The following is a 22,690-nucleotide window of genomic DNA, read 5'->3' as shown; positions in this document are numbered from 1 at the left end:
CATCTATCATTTAATTTAAAAGAGTACAATAAATGTCTATAGATCAAAATTAACTTCAACACAACCAATCATTAATCAATTGGAGCTTTATTGTTAATTTTCAAAAAAAATACAACACAATGCGAATACTTACAGCAAATGTAAGCATCAACAATGGATAAACCATACCAAGGTATTGATCAGTCTGTTTCATGTGGTGACAAGTTATTAAACAAACAAACCCTGATGATTGCATATTTTTTCCCCAACCATTACACTTACTAAGGATAAACAGGATTTATCAATATTTGTAAAAGCATCAAAAGCTTCCAACTTCCCATTTCAGTAACACTCAGTGATGCAAACAGGCTGCAACATTACATTCAGTCAAATCAATCATAAATCAGGTTATTTGTGTATTGAAGGGTTTCATTATCAACCAAGCTCTTTGATAATTTCTTGAAAATGTACAATCACTGCATATTGATGATCCGGGATTCAGATCAGTGCTCTTCTGTTGAGTTTTCATAGACACAGTCTGTAGACAAAGGGAGACAAAAAAGCAGTTATTTATTGTTTTTTCACAGTGAGTTCTAATGAATATCTGACCTACAGTGGTGGACAACACACGTCAAAAATCGGAAATAACAAAAGAACTGTACAAAAGTAAATTATCTGAGTTCAATTCCCTGCTGCTCTGTTAACATCACATTTTGAGTAACCAGTCCACGACATACCTTCTTTGATGTCTTCATAAATATCATACCTGTGTAAAATGATAATCAGATCTATCAGATAGAGAGCACACCGTAGGAAGCTAAAATATAAGAATGTACTACCAGTTTTGCAGTCTGGCCTCCTTGGAGACATAACATCTGAGTGAAAATATTCTGACATAGATATCATTGACATATTACCCTTCAGAAGGCTGTGGAGGTTCCTGAGAACCAATATCATCATAAACACCTGTGTGCAAAGAGACAAGTCATGTTTAGTATGTAACAATGATGCCAAGACCGTCAGCTGAATGTACCTTAAGTGCCATAAATATTATGGAAGTACTGTCATATCTACCTTCGCCTGTGCTTGGTTGTGGCAGAGGAGGAACGCTGATGCTGATGAAAATAGAAAAAATAATTATATTGATGCAGTGTAGTAGGTTAAAGCAGACATGATTTAAATAAAGTTAATGGTTGCAAAAAGGGTTGTGGTAATTGTTAAATGATCTGTTCTTTGTCATCCTCAATAAGTGTAAATTGAAAAATCTAAAAGTTGGTATTTATCAGGAGTCATGTTGGATTAAATACACAGCGTTGGCACTAGTTTGTGTGACTGCTGCAATAATCAGATTTACCACAAGGCGTCCCCAATACATAATCTATATTTTGTGAAATATTCAACAAAAGGTGTGTGTATATATATTATAAGATCATCAAGAGATCATATTAGTATGCCAGAAATAAAAGAGACCTTTAACCAACTTTTGTCCTCTGCAGCAACAAATGACCAAATCTGACCCACTGATTTACAACAAATACAAAAACAGCCCAACCTTGAGTCTGGATTAGCCAGATTGTCATAAACTCCCTCCTCAACTGTTCAAAGAAGAGAGAGATAAAAATTATAACAGCGTATTATCATTGTTATATTTTCATATTTTAGTAAACTAAATTAATTAAAAGTGATACAAATCAGCTTACAATCTTGCATGTTGAGCCCACTAAAAAGGAGAAAAATCACAAAGATCACAATAATATTCATGACAATAAAAGACACTTTTCAATTCAATTTCCTGTCCTACAGTGTATGTGTACAGTGTATTTTCTAGGCATTCTGCACCTGCAAACAGCCCGTTCCCCAATGCCATCATAAACTTCAACTTCTGCATCAGACCATCCACACTCCTTCTCCGCATCTTGTAAATCACCATGTCCTGTATTGACAGACCTAGTGTTCGCATAGTCATCTGAAAGTACATATGACCATACATCAGCATAAATGACATTATGTTTGTGTACATATTTCCTCGTCAGCCTCTTCTCTTTTCTTGCAGACTGTTTTGTAGTAGCCATTTATGTTCTTGGCCTGCCACTCTCCCCGTGGTGTACCTTTAATGTGGATGACCTCTACAGTCTCATCTTGATTCAAGTCCGATGCTTCTCCTTTTATGTCCTTGTTTTTCGTCCCCTTCTTGTTAATCTGGTTGAGGATAATTAGTCAGTCGTGAATCATCTTTCATTTTATTAAAGGATAAGTTCACCCAGAAATCTAGATTGAGTCATTATCCACTCATGCTGATGAAAACTTTCACGTTTTGTTCTGAGTTTCATGTGAAAAGACATCATTTGCACCGCATGATTGAACTTGCGCACCAACTTCAGGCAGGGTGTGTGCGCTAATGTTTTTGACTTAGAATGTTAATGTCTTTTCATATCAATATGAGATGGAATTTGGATCTGGAAGTTGGATTATGCCGGACGAGCTGCTTTCTTTTTTTTCTTCTACACCTTAAACAAGTCCCCATCTACTTCAGTCGTCGAGGAAAATGGTGCAACACCAAAGCTTCGCATATGTGTTGTGGACTATTAAACCTCACTAAACTTTCCATAGGCATGAGGTTGAGTAGATAATGACTGAATTTAAATTTTTTGGTGAACTGCTCCTGTAGGATGTATTTCTTTTGTTCTGCACAATCTTATTTAACAGATACTCGTGTCACGTTGTTAGCAGCCTTAAATGTGTTGGTAAATACAGTGTACTTTGTACTTTTACCTGGAATTTCTTCTTTTCTTTTTGATACTTCTTCTTTTTGGCTTTCTGTTGTTTCAATTGTTTATTCTCTTCTTCTCTACCATTTATGTCTTTCGCTTTCATTTGCCTGGAGTTGATGGTTCCTTTCAGATCCTGATTGTCATAGTTATCATTGCATCAAAACTAAATCAAGCACCAATTTCATAGCAAGTACACACTTTTTATAACAACAAAAAATAACTTACTGCCTGTTTGTCCTCTCTGGCCTGGTTTGTGTCCTCATTTCCGCTTGTTCTTTTCTGACATTTTTTTAATTTCTCAGCTTGTTCCCTCATTTGGAAAGATCAAAAATAGATATGTGGTATACAGTATATAGAGCATAAAATAATGTTTGCCTCATTCCTCACTGACTCTTACCATCTATGATCAAGTTCTTCATACATGTTTTCATCGCTCAAATCTGCCTGTAGAGACAAAAGAGATCACACTGATCAGCTTTCGTCATTGCACCGTTCAAATACAGCAAGCCACCAATGGCAGGATGAGTGGATTACCTCTGTCGTCTTTGAAGGATGTTCTGTGAAGACAAGGCAATAAGTAAATCAGCAATCTTGCCCCTCATTATCACTCTATAAGCTTGTATGTCATATCACAGTTAGGCACTAACCACCAGACTTGTGTCAGTGAATATCTCAGAAAAATGATATAAATGATGTAGGACCTTCACTGGGGAGGGATGGATGGTTCAGGATGCCGACGTCATCATAGCCCCCATCCATGTCCATTTGTTGACTCCTTGATTATGGTCAGAAACAGAAAGATGGGTTTGTCTTTGCAACTGTGCACAATGAAAGTCTTACTTCTCAAAGGGTATCGTTGACAGCAGTGAGGATCTGACAAGCGGCTTCCTGTGAGAGGCAACAGGCAAAGTGCTGCAACTGCGAAGGCTGAATCCACGGTGGAGTAGAAGTGTCAATTTGCACGCAATGGAAATACTAAATTCTCTATGAAGTGTTGTTGCTTTACAGTGAGTGAACGCTCCAAGTTAAATTCCATCACTGACAACATGAAGACTTACAAAGCAGCTGCATGTTTGGATGACGGGCACAAACGTGAAGGTGGAGGAGTACCAGGAAGTGGCATCTTCGTCCTTGGCCCTGTCACACAAAATGCCATCTTTAATTTAACTGTCTTACTGAATCTTTAGCTACCCCCGACATTTTTGAAATTATAGAATGAATGATGATTTTCTTCATTCAAACAGAATTTAAAATTGTTTCTCACCATCATGCAAATTCCTTCTAAATTGATGAATTTCAACCCTTGGAGGCCTGCTGGGCTTCGGGGGAGGTTTTCCCAGAGAGAGCAGATCAGGAAGGAGCCTCTTCGGAGCAGTGAGCTCATTGCTCTCCCTTTGGTCTTGATTTTGGATTCCAAAAGTTCCGATGTTAGGTTTCTGCTTTACCGGAGGTCTGGGGGATTTACCACTGATGATGTTTTCCACCCTGCCATCAGTCAACCTTTCCACTTTGGAAACATTGTCTTGCTGTGCCAGAGATAGTATGGTGCTCTGGGGCTTAACCCATGCTGGCTTGACTAAAACAAGAGGGGCAGTGGTTTTGCAGGAATCATTAGTCTTTGCTTTCAGTGCAGATTTTATCACCACATTTTTTGAATGAGAGGATCCAGAGGAGTCACTGTTTGTCTGGGTTTCAGCAGGTTTAAAGGATTGTGCTGTGAGTGAAAATGGCTTCACATTTTGTGTGAGCGTAGCTGCAGATCTTCTCTCAAAGACAGGGCTAGGTGTGGGAGAACCTTGGGTTGTTTTGGCAGCAACTGATTGATTCCCCTCTAAGGCAGCGATTAAATTTTTAACAGATGATCCAGCAGACACTGTTTTTTTTCGGATTGCTAGATTGTAGGAATCATCCAGCACAGAGTTGTGTTTTGTGTTGAATTGAGCCATGAATCCCAAAATGTCTGACTTCTGTCTTCTATGTAGAGAGGAAAAAAATTAAAATTCCTTGAAAAATCTTGTCTTCACTTTCTAATTTTGTGAGATATAAGCAAAGGGAAAACAACAGAGGTTACTGTGCAACAAGAATGAATATAAATAACATTACATGCATACTTCAGGAAACAAAAACATGACATAACCATGAGGTAAGATTTCATGAAGAGCATTTCTTGAGAAAATTGAGGGATGTTTTATATCAACGTCCTATTAAAAGCTGATATGGTCTTAAAAGTCCTTATAAGATGCAATTTAAAACGAACAAGACAATAGAAGTGTTGATAATAGCATCATAAACGTTGTTAGACATTTTGTTAGATAGTGCGGCATTTTAGGCTCTATAATTGACATTGTTAAGCCTTCACTAAGCTTTATGGATTGCTTTATTTGGATGAAAAATACTTAAGACTTAAGGGCCTTATTAACTATTAACTAACACAAGTTACAATGCCTTTAATATTTTAAGCATATTATATAATAAGCATTGGCAAAAATGTTTAGGAATCACTCACCTGATCGAAGAGCTCTGTGTGACTGTCTGGCCGGAGTCAGTGTGATACAGTTATTCACCAAAGACAAATGCTCCACCTACACAGGAAGTAGTTGGTTCTCATTTGAGTGAATAAAGACAGGTGCTGTCTGCTTAGTGTGTCAAAAGACTAACTAACCCACCTGCTGATTCACACGTAACCTAAAAATCAATACACTGTGTATAAAGACAGAACAAAATCAGGATTGAAAAGTTAAAAGTAAAAGTAAATTGTTTATTGAGACATAAACTTTCACAGTTGCTGGGAATTTGTACGTATTGAGAATATATCTTTATGATAAGCTCTGACATCCAGAGTGATTAATCATGACGAGGGACATACGGTAACAGGAATGATAAGATCAGAATTAGAGAAAAGTCATGTAGGTTTCATCATTTTCTGACTGGATGCTTTTTTTTTCAGACATGAGCTTACTACAATGATCTGTAACTGTTCTTTTCCATTGTTTTTTTTCTTTTCCTTGGTTGAGGGTAAACTTTAAAATGTGAAAATCTGAGAAACAGCTTGGAACATAGAGAATATATTTGAACCTGACCAAAATATTGGTTGGCCAAATATTGTCCCATCATAGATATATGTTTTATTTGTGTTGGTGTATATGTTGCCCAACATGCACTGATTATTATGAAGAAAAAAAGCCTTAAAGATTCCCATCAAAGTGTACTGTTTCAGTGCAATGATACCAATTTTGACAATAAAGTTTGGTTTTGTCAAGCATTTAATAATCATGTTTGAAGGATCGTTGCTGAAAATATCGGTGTCAGCATTGGCCCTGAAAATCAAGCATTGGTTGGGCTCTAGTATATATATATATGTATTCATACTTAATCTTGTTTTCTTTTAAGTCAATACAGTTGATGAAATGTTATGAAGTGAGTGAAATACATTTTGCCCAATTTTGCCCTGATTTACATATTGCACCTGAGGTTAAACACAAGACCGCATCTTGTCAAAGTAACGACCTACATTGAAACTCATGAACTTTTGTATGTGTCGAACGTTTGTAACCCAGAAATAAAGTGCCATGCGGGGGGCTTTTTCAAATCAGTCACCACTTCTACAGTATAACCACAATCTGTCATGGGTGTAGGAGGAAACATCGACGTGCTAAACTCATTTTGCACCATTGCAACTTCTTATCTCTAACTCTAACAGGAAGGGACTGCATGGTGACAAAATGTGGCTATTAGCAACTGGGAAAATACTTTCTGTATGCATGCTGGCATCTTAAATGAAGTTGAATGGAGTTTTTCTTTTGGCAGTCTGTGGTTAAATGAAGCCTTTTGCAATCAACAGTAAATAAAAGTTACAGGCCACGTGCTAGCATCTTTATTTCAGTCAGCTCAGTAAAACCGTTCTATATGAGGTGTCCCAAATGCAGGTCAAGCTTGAAGAGTGGAGTTTTTTTCTTTATGACTCTTTCACGTCAACGCAGCTGCAGATATGAGAGCATCAATGTCCTCTATGGCTTTGGATGTTCTCTGAAGAGCTTCAGCGACGTAGTTCTCATCCACTGCTTCATGAGTCACCTCCTCCGCAGAGCTGCCCTCCGGTTCTGCACATCGCTTCTCGCTCCTTAGCAGGTGGTTGTTCTCCAGCAGAACTGGGCGCAGGATGTTAAAGAAACACACACACTATCCTCCTCAGCATCACCTTAGTGCGGTGACATGCAACCACGCAACCAGCTGATGTGATAATATATTAGTGTCCACAGCCGCTTTAAGCTTTCATCTCAATGTTTAAGGATACAGTTGAATCGTTGTATCTTCTCCAGTTCTGCAGCTACAAGATATGTCCTAAATCGAATGGAAAGAAACATCAGACATCATCTTTTAACGCGGTATTCAGCTTTAAAAACAGGGACAGTCACTCTAAAATCAAAAATACATAGTTGTCTTCTTAACTATGGTGCTGTTTATCCATCTAGATTGTTTTCATTCCGGTTTTCAAGATAACAGCATCTGTGATGTCCGTCTTCTTCTGAATATAAACCTCAGTCAAACGGTCAACTCAGACTGGTGCTCAAAGTGCAAATGAATAACTAAATAAACTTAAAAAAAATACACTCAACATTAACGTCTCTTTCAAGAAATCCTGACCCAGTTTCTCAAGATCCACAGACCTCGTTGTGAGCCAAAAATACACTCAACGTTAACGTCTCTTTCAAGAAATCCTGACCCAGTTTCTCAAGATCCACAGACCTCGTTGTGAGCCGTTTCATGTAGGAACTTTTTTTTTTTTCCCTCCATATCACACAGAAGAAGTGTGCGGACACCTCTGTGGCTGATATCTCCAAAACACAGCAACTCATACCACACAGGTGATGAGAAAAACATAACTCACCGACTTTCTACTCTCCGTGTGACGTTCACATGCTGCACAACAGATTTAGGATTGGACAGATGTTCTTCAGTCATTGCGGGTTTGTAAAAATGTCCATCCTGGAAACCAAATTATAAACAGTTTAGAAGTTTGAAAAAAAAAAATGGAGAGTTTTAGTAATATCAGGGTAAAAGCAGGGCCTACTTCTTTGAGTCCTTCCAAGCAGCTAGGCGTGGAAGAGAACTTAAGTGACTGCTTGCTGTCGTTGTAGCAAGAGAGGATCCTGTCAAAAAGCCCTGTGATGGTCAGGGAATGACGTAATAAAGTTGTCATTTTCATCAGAGGGGGATGAAAGAAGCTTACCTGCTTGCACGACGTACAATAGAGCATATGGAGTACAGCTGACCAGGAATGTCAGGGGGAAGGTTGTTGAGATGGTATGTTACTTCTTTAACCTGAGGGATACAAACAATCAGTTAATTGACTATTTATACAAAGATGCAGGTACGTTGATGCTTGACTGACATTGCATTTTAGCTGCAGCGCTAATTTAAAGGGCAACATTGGTATTTTGTCAACCTACATCCTATTTTCCCACAGTTCTGCGTTTAAGTAACTAATGGGGTTGTCAGAAAGGACCCCTACAGAGACATACATTTTTGTTAAAGATTTTTGTTTAACCATAAAAACAGCCACCAAATTGCTCTCGCCAAAGCCACCAGACTCCATTTACATTCACAATTATTTCATCGCTGTAAAAGACATTACAATTAACTTGACAGAAACAAAGGAAACTCACCAGTATAACGTACAAGAACCAGCAAGCTTAACAAAATGATCCAGTCAGTGGCAAAAAACAACCACTGTTGATAGACGTACATTGAAGGTGTGCAGCTGCCCAGAGAGATAACACTGAAGCCTGTTTTGCAGTCTCAAAAATTCTGGACCAATTAAAAAAAGTGTCCTCATTAGCCATTTGGACACAAAAGTATGGGGAAAATAATTGAGGTTAAAAAATACCGAACTTACCCTTTAAATAAAGTGGCTTACTCTTATGGCATGTGATAAGATAAGATGATAAGAGGGTTTATGATGAGATACTGAGATACTGAATTTACCTGCCCCGACAGGAGCTCAGGTTTGTGATGGGTAAAATAAGCGTTGAGGACACCGTTTGATCGGATGACTGACCCATCTCCAGGGGAAACCTCTACGACTGAGACAGTCCCACTCAGTATCCTACACAGGACACATACAGGTAAACACACACTTAAGACAAGATCAGATCTGATAAGATATCAAAAGACAAGATAGGATAAGATAGCCAAGATGTACCTTTATTGATCCCACATAGGAGAAATTCAATATTCAATATAGATTTAGGCTGTTTATGTTGGGTATCACTACTTAGATCTTACATAAGAAAGGTTAAAGAAGATACTAAATCCTAAATGTACACTTAAAATGTTCTATAAGAAGTTAGTGTATTAGAGTAGTTTTCATATTCAAAGTGTTCAAACAAAATCTTGAAGCGGTTTAAAGGATGAGGATCATTATCTCATCCCATGCTGATCGAAAGTCGGGTAAGATTTCCTAGTCCACAAAACATTTCTGGAGCTTCAAAGCAAAACAGGGTGGCAACATTCTCCTTAACAACTGAGGTAGATGGAGACTCGTTTTAAAATGGAAAAAATACATACAATTTCTCCATACAGCTCATTTGGAATAATCCAAGCATCCGGACGCTGGACATTTTGCGGTGAAGCTCTTGAAATGTTTTGCTGACTTTCTATCAGCATGGGGGGAGTAGATAATGACTAAATTTGACTTTACTTTCTGGGTGAACTGTTCCTTTAAATAGACATAGTAGACATTCAATCCAAAATATGCACCTCTAAATGTTCTTTTTCAGAATTATGTGTGAAGTACACAAACATAAAATTAAAAAGATCTTCCTTGTTAACTTTCAAAATCTGCATTCTTACCTGTAGGTGACTCCATTACACCACATCACTTTCACCAGCTCTGTTGGGAGATCTCGGTCTGAATGTTCTGTTTGGGCCAGGGGGTCTTTTGCCTTCCACCTTAAACACACGAGTGAGGAAGCTTAATCAGTCGAGTGAAAAATGGCAAACAGCGCTTCATGTGTCTAATGTTTAATTCTGGTCAACTGATTATTCAACCTGTGCCGGTGAGGTGACGGACATGTGAGAGGCAGTGCCTGAGGGAGGTAAGACTTTCTCTCTCCAGTGGATGTGTCTGACATGTTTATTTTGCTGAGTGCCTGGGTGAGAACGCCGGCTCCCTCTGCGCCGACGTCTTCGGGTTTAGAGATACGAGCTGTCCAGTGCCGGCGAGCCAAGGAGAGAGGGTAGCACCAGATGCGGGCGACGTTGCAGCTGGAGTGATGCTGAACCACTGTAGTGGATTGGAACATCTCCTCTGGCTGCAAAGGGAATCGAAGGGTATTAAAATATCTAATCAAAGCTATGATACAAGTGCAGAAAATGTATTAGGAATAATGACCTTTGGCTGAGTAGAGCTGTTAATCCGAGGAGAGCTGGACCTTGATCTAACAGACTCATTCCTTCTGCTTCGTCCTCCCTGATGAACCTCTTTGGTCTCCTCATTAGTGGTCTGACGGATCAGATTGCCCGGGCTGCTGTCAGAGTCTCTTCTGAAACCCTGCGTGCTGCAGTGCTGATTCTGAGTCCGACTGAGGCCGCACGTGAACTCAACGGAGAATTCTTCACCTGAGGGCGAGAGCATCAACACAGCTCGGCCCTCCTCTGACTTGACGATGGTCTTGCCTCCGGATACGAGCTCAGCATCGCGGGAAGACCACTCAGGCCACTGCACGTCAGAGTCGATGCTGAAAAAAGGCTGCAGGAGGCAAAAGTACAGTTTCTAAGATCAATGCCAAAACACGACTTAATGAGATGACTGAGGAGAAAGCTCTTGGTACCTTCTTGCACTCAGCGGGGATGAGTTCCTCTGGTAGATACGGTCGACTTGCATATTTATTCCGAAATGCCAACGCAGCCACCAATAACTCCTGTAAAGTGACATCATTATTTTAGATACAGTGAGCTGAGACTATGTGTAATGCAGAGGACAACCAAACTGTGCACATTCATCCCAGCAAACTACAGCCTATCACCAGTGCTGGAATGTACCCGAGTACATTTACTTTATCTAAGTACGTGTCTGAGTTGCTGGAACCTGGGCATTTCCATTTTATGTTGCTTTATACTCAATCGCACATCTTCACACATTTTACTGCACAAAATGTATTTGATATTGTAAATATAAAACATAAATCAACAAATACATGTTGATGTTGGTGTAGATTAGCTACCAATAATCTATAGAAAAGTAGCTGAAATTTACCAGACCGTTACCAGCTAACTGCTCAGCAATGTAAAAATGCATTAGGGGTGGTGAAAAAAATCGATTATTGATTAGTCACAATTATAATATTGACAATTACGAGTCGATTATTACATTTCCAAAGATTGATTTAAAAAAAAAATAATAAAATATATATATATATATATATATATATATATATATATATATATATATATATATATATATATATATATATATATATTTTTTTTTTTATTTTTATTTTTTTTTTAAATCAATCTTTGGAAATGTAATAATCGACTCGTAATTGTCAATATTATAATTGTGACTAATCAATAATCGATTTATTTATTTTATTTATTTTTTTCTTAAATTGTAATACAAACCGGAGTCCTCCTCTTACTGGCTTCAGCTACATGGTCCACATTCTGAAGCCAAGATATGTTGTTCCATCCCGGAGCTTTTTCACGCTCAAATCGATTCCAAATCTTTACAAGGAGACAAAGCTTTCCGTGCAAGAGTCCCTCAACTCTGCTCACAGGGTAGCAATAATGTGCGATGCCTGGACATCCAGAGCTACAGTCTCATACGTGACTGTTACAGCTCATTATGTCAGCAGTTAATGGAAGCTAATGTCCTACGTACTTCAGACGAGAGCTATGGATGATAGCCACACAGGCGCAAATATGTGTGAGTTTCTCAAAGCAATGGCAGACGAGTTGGGAATAGAGAAACACGACCTGGTTCTCGTCACGTACAATGCTTCTAACATGAGTCCGGCTGCTGAGCTTGGCAACTTTCTTTTAACAGTGAAAGACTACATTTAAAACAAAGTAAAAAATAATAATTTTGATATAACACTATACAATATTGAAGGTGCTGTGAGGTGTTACTCAAAAGAGAAGTCAAATAATTCAGCAGCTGACTGATGTTTAATGGAACATCAATAAGCGTTAATAATTGAACATCTAATCGATAATCGTTAATAATCGAAAATCGATTTGTTATCGAATCGAGACTTCAATAATCGGAATCGAATCGAATCGAATCGGGAATTTGGGCTGATTAACCAACCCTAGAATGCATTATTTATTGTATCATGATGCAATATAATAATGTATGTTTGTGTCTATTTGTGTCATACAGTAAGATTGACCCATTGTCCTCATATGAGGACATTGATTTTTGAGAGAACTACTTATGGTATGAAGCTACAATTTAGAATTTACACTAATTGGGCCCTTCTGGTCCCAAACAGCAAAGAATGTTTCTTAAGGTTATGATAAACCCACTGTCCTCATATGAGGACATCATTTTGTACAAAAACTACTTCCTGTACAAAAACGAAGTTTAGTTATTATATTTATTAGGTCCTACTTATCCCAAATAGCAAGGAAAAATAAAATATGCACACCAGACAAAAGCTCGGGTCTCAGGAGGTTAAATGGGTCATTCTGCATAATACGTACTTTTGCTGTTTTAAGTATATGATGCGAATACCTACTTAAACTCGCATACTTTTAATCCAAGTAAGATTTTAAATGCAAGACTGGTAACATCCCCCACGTCCTATAGACCCAGTTTAGTCTCTAAAAACACACGAGTGGGACTAGGACTGACAACAGCGTTCAAAATTTTCCTATAGAAACGCTTATACTTAAGTGTTTCCACCTTATAGGTGCTGATGGTGAATCTTGTCCTCTGTCGGACTCTCTCTGTGGGTTGAAGAGGATGTCCGAAGGGGTCTGCGGGTTTCACCAGCAAGAATTCACATCCGCACGGCGACAGCTGCAGCTGAGCTCCGTTTCCGTACCGAACATCCACCGACTCATCCTCATACATGACCATCGAACTACCGCTGGCGCTGGTTTCCATCGTTGAACCTTCAAATGGGATCAGTCTCTTTCTCGGTTGTTGGAGACGCGCTGAAAATCAAAAACACCGGGATGCGTCGGTCAACGTCAACGTCATCAGGTGGGGACGTTTGTTATTGGCGCGCTCGAGCCCGGACCGGAAGTACCATCATACGCATAAGCAACTTTTTCAACAAGATTATTTGTGTTTTATCACACTGTAACTGTACAGTCAGGCACAACACATAAGATAAAGACAAGAATCAGCAATACCATGAAGATACAACAAAAGTAGAATATAAAAGCCTAACAATAGTTTATTTTGAGCTTAATATATATATATATGTGTGTGTGTGTGTGTGTGTGTGTGTGTGTGTGTTTATATTAGATAGATAATCTACATAAAAAAAAATTGCGGAATTATTGTTGTAAAGCATTACAATGTGCATTCTGGTTATAGAACATATGACCTACCTTTGGAGTCCCTGGGAGTAGGGACAGATTATTTGGAGGAGCCAGACTTGATCTTAAATTGGATGTGTTTACCTTGTCAAATCAGACTACATTTTCAATTTAAAAAGGCAATGAAGTAGCTCACAAGATTCCCACCAAAGTAAATGTGTAAATGTTGTTTGGAGGAACAGAATACTGTGTAAGAGGATGATAAATCAAAGAATAACAACCATGTATCAAGAAATGGGCAATGGTTAAAGAAAAACCTATGGGGGAAGTGAAGTTGCAAAGGCTGAAAATGTGAAGCTTATTTCTATCCATTGGGCGGATTAATATTATACATTATTTTATTGTTTGGATTTTTAGGCTAAATCTTAATATTCAAGAGTCAAACTTATGTATATCTTTATTAATATTATTATTATTACTATTATTATTAACTTCTCACCCTCAACATAAAGGCCTTAATGCTTGAAACAATTTCACAGTTCCGTTTGAGAATAGTAAGCCTTAACAAGCCAGATGGTATTTTATTTTATATCACATTTTAATACAGATTCAGTGAGTACTTAAATCCATTTGCAAATCATTTTTACGATTGTTCTCTTAGAATTTAAAAACATCACCCCTGAATTCACAGGAAAATTGCTCACTGGTGGTAGTCGTGCTGGAGGTCGACGTCGCTTAATTCTACATATGACCTGCAGGGGGCAGCAAGAAGATGTAGTTGCGTGCAGGCTGAAGCAGCGTCAAAGCGAAGAAGCTGCAGCAGCAGCAGCAGCAGCATCAGTCCTCGGGTCTCGATCGTTCCTCTCATCGCATCAAGAAGGCGCATTCAGGCAGTTCAGCTAAATAAGTGACTCTCCATATTGCAATGGTTACCCCGTCAGTCTGGATTTTCTCAATAGACAAGCAGGAGCTGCAATGAAGGTGCAGTTTTCTTTTCATAACTCCGCTCCAGTTTTAGCCCTGCTTAGACTATCGCTAGCAGCAGCTAGCTAACGTTAGCTAATGTCGCCGTATTATAAAGAGGAGCTGACGTTATGGTAACTAGCCTGTGCTAGTTAACGTCAAAACGATCGGACAGGTATCTGACAGCTGTCACTGAACATCAACTTGACGGTAATGTTAAACATGGAATTATGTAGGTGAATTTGTTTGAAATTGGTGTAGTTATTATCTTCTTCTGTTGCAACATCAGCTAGTTATTAAACATGTTATTAGCATGTAGCACAGGTAGCTTAAATGTCTGCTTGTGTTCTGCTTGTGTTGTTTTGACAGTTCTAGCTGCTTCCACTTCCTGTCCGCACGGAGTGTGCTTTATTGTGTAAAACTAACGCTGTAGGCTTTTAGTCATCGCATCTATAATAAGCACTCATATGTGGCTTCTGTACGATCAGTGAGAGTTGTCTCTGTGGTAACCATTTACGTAAATGAGGCTGATGGAAATGCACTCATTCATATTTCATATAGCTGAAGTATCATCACTAACATCAACGAGATGAATGTGAACAGGAAGCACTAAAGTGAAGGGGTTTTGTGCCTGTCAGGCAGGGGCCTCGTCCATGTGGGCTTCATGCTGTGGTCTGCTGAATGAAGTCATGGGTACCGGGGCCGTCAGAGGCCAGCAGCCAGGGTTTGGGGCCGGTGCTGGACCCTTCAGATTTGCCCCCAGTGCGGGATACTCCACGTACCCGCCCACCAGCTCAGGGAGCCCCGGTCTTGTATGTAAGGCCTGCGGTCAGGCCTTCTCGGTCTTCAGGAGGAAGGTAGGTATCTGGATGTTCTGTTAGATGCCAGTACATGTTAATTGGTCTATTGACTTAATGAGATGTTAATAAGGTGTGTGTGTGTGTGTGTGTGTGTGTGTAATGAGAGGGAGATATAAGATTCATATTTAAGGCCGAATCACTAATTACTGGCTACATTTGAAATGAGTCTCCCTATTTTCTAATGTTGTCTGGTCATGGACTTGAGATCAAAAATGAAATCAATTAAGTCTATATGAAACATTAATTATTACTTAGTTAAAATATTTTGAATGTTAGTCACTACACCAAAGAACATTTTCAAATTGTATGTTCCCAAACACACTATTCACCTTTGCATTGATAAATTCACATAAAAACAGTGACGTTTCAGTGAACAGTAGGTGTTGAAATCTACTCTTTTTTGACAAAATGTGATCTTTTGGGGGATTTAATTTCCTGCCCGAAAAGAAAGATAAAGTAAGTGGTGGTCGTGTTGCCTTTAGCTCAAATTGTATGTCTGACCTCTGTTTTCTAAAGAGCTGAAACAAACCTTTGCCGCATGAAGGGAATTAAAGGCAGAAGTTAATTTGATTTTCACCCAGAGGCTACTAATACAACACTGCTGTTCTAGCTGATTGCAGAGACAGATGGACGACATACTTGTTCTGTAATTTCATCTTCGGAGTCCTCATGTTCATGTATGGCTCAGGGTCTCGTTCTCTCTGAACCCTGGGCTCCACCGTGCCAGTCGAATCCCACGTCTTGCATTTATTACCGTTTGATGTTTGTCACTTAGAAGAAATGAGCAGCGTCCTGTCTCTATGCCTTGAGAGGCAGAGCAGATGTGACAGAAAGCAAGACATTTTTTTATAATATGGTTACTCGGCTTTTCCTGTTCTTCGTCTTTTTCTAAAATGTAGATTCAACTTTTGAATTTGAAAAAAAAAAACAACACAGGAAAACTGTCTTTATAGTGAATGCAACATTCTTTTAGAGGGAGTTTTGGCAGTAAGACATGGTAGAAGCTGTTTGTAAATCTCATAGTGCCTTATTTCCACCATCTTGTTTTTTTTTTTTTCTTCCACTCTTTCTTTCTGCAGTATATATGCTGTGACTGCAAGAAGAGCTTCTGCTCCCTGTGCTCCGTGCTTCAGGAGAATCTGCGCATTTGTGCCACATGTCACTTGCTGAAGGCGACGTCTTTTCAGCGGCCGCGGCTCATGCGCCTACGAGTCAGGGACCTGCGTCAGTACTTGCTACTCCGTAACATCCCCACAGACACCTGCAGGGAAAAGGAAGACCTAGTGGACTTGGTGCTCTGTCACCAAGGCATTGAGGAAGAGGACGACCCCGACGCGGGCAGCCTTCACTCGCGTTCCCTGTATACACCGACACCTTCTACCACGCAGTCGGCCTCGGAGCTGTCTACTTTTGTTGCCTCTCAGGAGGAGCCGCTCAGCAGAAGTGATAGCTCTGATACCAACCAGGTCAGGACCGACTTTATACCATTAATGATTTTCATGAACACTAAGCATCAACCACATCCTGCCGAGGCACAACTTGCATCAAAGTTTTAAAACTGAAATTATTTATTTGCAAGTGTAAGTCTGGATTTTTAGTCACGGTGGCCGGCAGTCACACAGCTAGTAGCTCTGAAGAATCCTTGTAAGTGTTCATCCACAGGTCTTTAGGTTATTTGTGCAGATCTTATACCATGTCATCAATTCAGGTGCATCATTTGTTGAGCTACTACAAACAAGTCTATGGGAACCACTTGACATGTCACCAAAGACAAATATAGAAACAAAGTGATAAAAAGAGGTTTCATTCTTTCATCCTTCCACCCTGGCTTTACTGCAATTTGTAAGCCAGCTAAAATTAAACGGATCAGGATTTTTCGAAAGCAGAGGGGCAAAATGAGAAACTCTATAAATGACACTGCAGAACGAGCCCAGCTCCGAGCAGCCAGGATCCACTATAAATACTTGTACTTGGCCTGCTTAGGAGGCCGTAAGCTTTTCTATGAATGGAAGGCGGGAGACATTATTGTTCCCGAGGTATCAGTGATCTGTCTGAGAGTGTCTAATCCTAATCCTCAATTAACTGGCCTGTTCCTCGCATGTAGTGCACAATCATGTTTGTTATCGCTGCTTTTGTGTTGCAGGATATAGGCGATGCCACGTCTGTGTCTCTCCTCAACCTGGACGCCAGCGAAAACTCTCCCGAGGTGACCTATAACTGATCAAACTTGATTTTGAAAAAATTGGCGAATGCATTTCGGAACTATTGCTAAATGTTGTTACTGGAGTTGAAGTGGAAATACTCGATGACACAGCTTTATACAAGATTTAGTGGCGCAACTTTTGGAGTGCAAGGAAAGCAATATAAGAGTTGAAAATGAGATGCAAATGTTAAGAATATGAAACAATGAAACTATTTATTGGCCGGAGACTCTGCTACTTATTCTGATTATGCCAGAAGGTTTTGCTAAGCATGCTCTCTGAAACAGCTTTCTCCTGTGCTGCGAAAATAAAATTGCAGCATCTTGCAGATTGCAGCACTTAATATACTTCAGGTTTATTTGAACAAATGCTTTTTTGCTCAAAGCAGTAATAAAGCTCAATATGAAAAGAAATTATAGATGTTTTATTCCAAGAAGCATCCTGTTGGTTCAACCCAAAGAGAATTATGGCAAATATCAGCTGTTTTTTTTAAATCTATCCTTCATGCTGACTACTTAAATTTTTTAGTGATTCTGAGTGCAAATATTGTCACTGAGTGTCGTGTGTTACCCTGTTTTGCACAAGGCTGCCTCCTCAGTAATAACACTTTAAGGTTGTTAAAACTGTTTGCCTCAGGAATCTAAACCTCAATGATATTCCATCTCTACTGTCTCTGTTCCTGCTCCTCTTTAGGTCAGTCCTCAGACGCGACGTCGGGCCAGAGCATCTCTCTCAGACATCTCCAGCTTGAGGGACATCGAAGGCCTGTCTGTCAGGCAGCTGAAGGAGATCCTGGCCCGGAACTTTGTCAACTATTCAGGGTGCTGTGAGAAGTGGGAGCTGGTGGAGCGCGTCAGCAGACTGTACAGAGAGAGGGAGGAGAACAGGAAGTCATGTGGGTATCAACTTTGTCACCCTGACTAAATACTCTACTTTGATGTTGGCTATAATATGTCTTAATTAATTAGATTTGCTTTAGAATGGCTCAACCAAACAAAGAGTTTTGGACATATTCTAATACGGCTTGCTATAATAAATTGCTATAGTAACTTTAATTTATTTTCTTGCAGTGGAAAATGTGAGCAGTACTGTAACCACAGGTAAGCTGTCACTCATCTCTGTGCACACTGTTCTAGATGTCACTACTGGATACCACATCCTGTTTTTAACTATATAGACCTCATACCTCTGCTTCTTCTGTCAATAATTTATACTGTCAGCAGTAATGATAATAATAATGATAAGCAGGGTCCTTCAAATTAGTTTTCTCATTCTGACTCGTGCTGAAACATCTCTCGCTTGCTTTACTCCTCCCCCACTAAAGTGGTGGCCTTCCCTCCTTCCCCTCCTATCTGCAACGGTGCCATCGGAGGTAAGGATTATAGATTCCTCACCACTGTTGCCAAGGTCACACATACCATCTATGACTTGCCTCACCGTCGTACAAACAGTGTCTCCACCACATTTGTATTCACCTTGAACCCATTCTCACTTGTTCTGACAGTTTCCCTTCATATATGTGGTCATCCATACGGAACGTCTTTTATTGTGAGGGTCTGTTTCATTGAGGATGAGTATTAATGTTCATTTGTTCTGCCCAGGAACAGAAATTTGATTATTTCAGTTTCACCTGTCATGCTCCAGAAGCATTGATCCACCATGATGATCAATCTCCCTTAGTCATCATTTCATGTGTTCAACGTGTGAGAACTGCAGTTTGTTAGGTGTGTGTATCCACGCTCTCACCAGCTCGCTTCCAGTGATAAAGACTGTGTGGTTGTCATAGTAACATCTTGACACACAGCCATAACAGGCATTGACATTTTTTAAGGAGATTGCGAGCATGACTTTACCAAGATAAGGCACACTGGATAGGATGTGGTCTTTCATGAAACGGCCCCCTTGTCCCTCCTCAGCGCATGATCTGTTTTGTGTGACGTTTTTTTAAGATTTCCAGTCACCTCTCCGTGTCATTGTCTTGCAGATGGTGAGAAGCGTCCGCTGACGATCCACGACGACAACCTCTGCAGGATCTGCATGGATGCTATGATCGACTGCGTTCTCCTGGAGTGCGGTCACATGGTCACCTGCACCAAGTGCGGCAAGAGGATGAACGAGTGCCCGATTTGCAGGCAGTACGTCGTGAGGGCCGTGCACGTCTTCAAGTCCTAATGCCAACACCGCCGCACCTGCCTGCTTCAGATCAGCTGCAGCTCAGACTGAGACTGTACCTTAAATCAGCCATGCAGCTCACAACACTCGAAATCCCCAAAAGACTTATTTTGTGGATGTTCCATGTTTGTATTACCTAATTTCTCACTTTGTTTGCACATTGAAATATTACGAGAAATGTGTTTTTCTTAAGACTCCGACTCCAGTTTCACCAGTGGGCAGTGTAGGACCATACCCTCCTATGAGTCATTCCTCAAGTAAACATATGTCTAATCTGTGTTCATTCCGAAGTGATTTACTTTTCTTACATATTTTCAAAGCAAAGAATGTGTGGCACTCAGCCACGAGCAGTCTCGTCAAAAAACAACTCATCACCCTCAACTCATAACTGTAGCCGGCGCTCAGCACTGCTGGGTATTCTTAAGAGCACCTCTCTTTACAACTGCTGCAAGTTGACTACATATCTTAGTAACACAGAGGACAGACACACACCGAACCCCCACGTCAGGAGAGAGGGAGTGAGCGAACTAGGTGCCAAATAATGGGTCATGCCCCGATGCTTCTCACCCGTTTTCTGCCCCCGACTGTCGGGCCGGTGCGTGTCTGTCGATTCTTCAGCACGTTTTATCAGAAAGCACTTTGTTCACACTGTGTTAATGCACCACTACTCACAATCCACTGCAAACTATGACCAGAATTAGTGGCTGAGGTAGCATGTGTACTAATTCTCGAGTTCCTGTCATAACTTAATCTTGACTGATGGAGTTTTGAAGGCCACTTACTTTTTCCAAAGGTATACCATGCAGGATTTTTCTAAAACAAATCTAACAATATATAGACCCATACAAAAATAATCCCTCTCAATCATCACTAATGAGCGTGTTGAGGTGTGTCGCATTGTCTGCATCGGCATAGACCCGGCCCTTTGGCTGTGGCATCAGTCGATCTGGAGAGAGGAGCTGGATTGTTCAGTCTCATTCCCAAGTCATGAAATACCAACGATTCTGACCTTTTCAGACCAGATGGACAGTAGTCTCTCTCAACCTGCCAATGTTGGCACCAGATGTTTGTGAACAGACTGTTTCAACTGATCAAACCACTGAACCAGTAAACCCATTATTCTCAGAGTCCCCTGCAAATCGTTCCATTTTCATTTCAATTTTGCATTGTCGAATGAGGAGAAACATTGGCGCCTTCTGGTTAATTCAGCATTTAATGCAATCTCAAAGTGGTTTCTTGTTGTAAAGAAGTGCCCGTTTGTCGTGGCACCGCAGTTCCAGCATGCATGCTTCCTATATCGAAAGCGTATCTTGTATGCTTTTGTTTCTAAAGTGCGTTTTACCTGCCAACATTTATCAGCCATTTGCTGATTTCATCCATTCCACACCAGATTTATGAATGAAGACAGCGTTATTATTGACAGTTAACATACATTAAGCAAACATCAACCAATTTTGGCAACTTCTTTGTCCCCAGACTCCCTTAAGAAATTGCTCAATTTTGTGAGTTGCTGGGTGAGGAGACACTTTTAAACTTTATGAAACAGCGTCCAACCACAAATTCAAAACTATCCGGGCCAACTTGCGTAGTCTGACTTCCCTCTTTGAAATTGGTGATGTTTAATGAAATGACCTGTTATTGGCCTCAGTAATGGACTCCAGAATCGGTTACTGCACCTTTTTTGAATGGTGCGTTTACAAATGGCCACCGACAAATCCTGCATAGTATGCCTTTAAGGTCAGTGGAAAAAAGGAATGACAAACTATTGAGCTTGTGTGTTTTTCTTGTCACGTTAAACTTGGTGTCATTTAGCCCCCGGACAAGCAAAAGCTCTGCCGTTGTGGTTTGAAAATATTGGTGGTTGAAATTGGTGATTTACGACGAAGTCGATGCATTATCAGTTTTCATAAATTGCATTATTTTGCTATAGAGGCGCTTATTGTAAGGAATTACACATTTAAATGTTCATAAAAAGTCTGCCATTACAGCAATAGCCGACCTCCGCTGTCACCTCTGTCCCGTCTCGGCACTTTAGTGGAGACTAATGACAAAAACCGGTGCTAACTCATCAAACCATCTTCCCTGATTTCCAGCTGAACTGTGGATGTGAAACTCTGAATGTCTTTTATTTTTGTTGTTGTGTATTGTTGGGAGTGAAATGAAGTGTCTTAATGCATTTTAGTTGATTTTCTCATGTAGGAGAAATGTATTGAACTAACTATTCAAAGATATAGTGATGAGTTTACTGACATATGTGACATAGAAAGTATATAGAAATAATGACTTGCTAATGTACATTTGCATATATTGATCCATATGAGATGTATATATCTATATTTTTTTCCCATTTGATTTAAATGGTGTAATATCTGATTACTGACATGGGACATGTCCCTGGGATTGGGTTTACTATAACGGAGTTACATCTTCCTGTGATTTGAAACGTGTTTAAAATGTGTTTAATGAGCATAGATCTGCCTGAACTATTTGTCCCTCTTTAACCAGAGCATGACAACAACCTGTATAGTTATGTTAGTCCAAATCTTTTCCACCTATAAAGCTCAATTGCCCTGGTTTTCTTTCGCCCCAGCCCTGCTCATTTAGAAGCATCCAGCTCTGTACTGTCCCCACACAAAATCAACATTGCTGCTATCACAGAAAAGATGTCCCCCACAATCACGAGCAGTAGAAGAGCAGGTTGCACTTTTTCTTTAGAGAGGGGTGAACTTGTGTGCAAGATTTGGTCTTTGTATTTGGGAATGTTGAACTTTTTATTTTGGTAATTAAAAGATTTTAATTAAAGTCTGTTTTTGTATACTCATGCATCACATGCTGTGTCCCTGTACTATCTTGGAAAAAGAGATCGGTAGAGCCGAGATGATCCGTTGATTTACTGAGCAGCTCAAAATAATCTACAGCTATGATAACTGAGGTATGGTTTAAGGTTTTTTTTTTTTTTTAAGGCAAAGATGACAAACTTTCACTTTTGGTTTTAGCTTGTCAGGTTGCAGGATTTCTGTTTTTTACAATCGTTTGAGGGTTCTGGACTCGTCGGCCTAACAAACAGTTCACATCACGCCCTTTTCACAGCTGACATTTGGATGTATCAAAGCAGGAAAAGCACAGGTGGCATTAATAACAGTAATGATTGCCACATTCCATTTAGGTGAGCCAGCTCCAGTGCTCAAGTTTTGTGCATGCTCACTCACCGATTTGTCTTAGGTTGTTACTAAATGCAAAGATTGGCCGGTGC

At 39.9% G+C, this 22,690-nt stretch overlaps 3 protein-coding genes across 5 annotated transcripts; 1 reads left to right on the top strand and 2 right to left on the bottom strand.

Annotated features, from left to right (window-relative positions):
- Positions 1-68: 68 nt before the first annotated feature.
- On the bottom strand, positions 69-5,272 carry LOC115581268 (FYN-binding protein 1-like). Its single transcript, XM_030416212.1, has 16 exons — positions 5,257-5,272; positions 4,015-4,724; positions 3,809-3,887; positions 3,452-3,525; positions 3,285-3,307; positions 3,148-3,194; positions 2,976-3,060; positions 2,752-2,883; positions 2,088-2,178; positions 1,819-1,945; positions 1,680-1,699; positions 1,532-1,574; positions 1,054-1,094; positions 897-945; positions 717-745; positions 69-517 (listed from the first exon to the last, which is right to left on the bottom strand). The coding sequence occupies exons 2-16, from the start codon at positions 4,694-4,696 to the stop codon at positions 483-485; spliced, it is 1,557 nt and encodes a 518-aa protein (XP_030272072.1). The 5' UTR covers positions 4,697-4,724; positions 5,257-5,272; the 3' UTR covers positions 69-482.
- Positions 5,273-6,609: 1,337 nt separating this feature from the next.
- c5h5orf34 (chromosome 5 C5orf34 homolog) lies at positions 6,610-12,949 on the bottom strand. The gene is made up of 11 exons (XM_030416068.1): positions 12,658-12,949; positions 10,583-10,672; positions 10,144-10,500; positions 9,801-10,063; positions 9,603-9,701; positions 8,736-8,856; positions 7,981-8,072; positions 7,822-7,900; positions 7,639-7,736; positions 7,045-7,091; positions 6,610-6,898 (listed from the first exon to the last, which is right to left on the bottom strand). Exons 1-11 carry the CDS (start codon positions 12,859-12,861, stop codon positions 6,717-6,719), a joined length of 1,632 nt encoding a protein of 543 aa, XP_030271928.1. The 5' UTR covers positions 12,862-12,949; the 3' UTR covers positions 6,610-6,716.
- Positions 12,950-14,032: 1,083 nt separating this feature from the next.
- On the top strand, positions 14,033-22,254 carry LOC115582093 (E3 ubiquitin-protein ligase RNF34). 3 transcript variants are annotated; one of them, XM_030417829.1, is made up of 8 exons: positions 14,033-14,222; positions 14,843-15,061; positions 16,144-16,530; positions 17,208-17,270; positions 17,959-18,160; positions 18,336-18,365; positions 18,590-18,637; positions 19,250-22,254. In XM_030417829.1, exons 1-8 carry the CDS (start codon positions 14,217-14,219, stop codon positions 19,435-19,437), a joined length of 1,143 nt encoding a protein of 380 aa, XP_030273689.1. In that variant the 5' UTR covers positions 14,033-14,216; the 3' UTR covers positions 19,438-22,254. The 3 variants fall into 3 exon arrangements, with proteins under 3 accessions (XP_030273689.1, XP_030273690.1, XP_030273691.1); XM_030417830.1 differs by lacking the exon at positions 18,590-18,637; XM_030417831.1 differs by lacking the exon at positions 18,590-18,637 and having other exon boundaries at positions 14,033-14,414.
- Positions 22,255-22,690: the final 436 nt, after the last annotated feature.

This window comes from Sparus aurata, chromosome 5, assembly GCF_900880675.1.
Source record: "Sparus aurata chromosome 5, fSpaAur1.1, whole genome shotgun sequence".
Lineage (NCBI taxonomy): Eukaryota > Metazoa > Chordata > Actinopteri > Spariformes > Sparidae > Sparus > Sparus aurata.
Note: the sequence above shows the minus strand (reverse complement) of the source record. Positions and strands in the feature narration are given on the sequence as shown.

Coding starts and splice junctions, on each gene's coding strand:
- LOC115581268 (XM_030416212.1), bottom strand. CDS start 4,696: ATGGCTCAATTCAACACAAAACACAACTCTGTGCTGGATGATTCCTAC. Junction 1,700..1,818: donor GGGGAACGGGCTGTTTGCAG/GTGCAGAATGCC, acceptor TCTCCTTTTTAG/TGGGCTCAACATGCAAGATT. Junction 518..716: donor TTATGAAGACATCAAAGAAG/GTATGTCGTGGA, acceptor CTTTGTCTACAG/ACTGTGTCTATGAAAACTCA.
- c5h5orf34 (XM_030416068.1), bottom strand. CDS start 12,861: ATGGAAACCAGCGCCAGCGGTAGTTCGATGGTCATGTATGAGGATGAG. Junction 8,073..8,735: donor CTGAGCTCCTGTCGGGGCAG/GTAAATTCAGTA, acceptor TGTATCCCTCAG/GTTAAAGAAGTAACATACCA. Junction 6,899..7,044: donor GAAGATACAACGATTCAACT/GTATCCTTAAAC, acceptor TCCTGCGCCCAG/TTCTGCTGGAGAACAACCAC.
- LOC115582093 (XM_030417829.1), top strand. Junction 16,531..17,207: donor ATAGCTCTGATACCAACCAG/GTCAGGACCGAC, acceptor TTTGTGTTGCAG/GATATAGGCGATGCCACGTC. Junction 17,271..17,958: donor CCAGCGAAAACTCTCCCGAG/GTGACCTATAAC, acceptor GCTCCTCTTTAG/GTCAGTCCTCAGACGCGACG.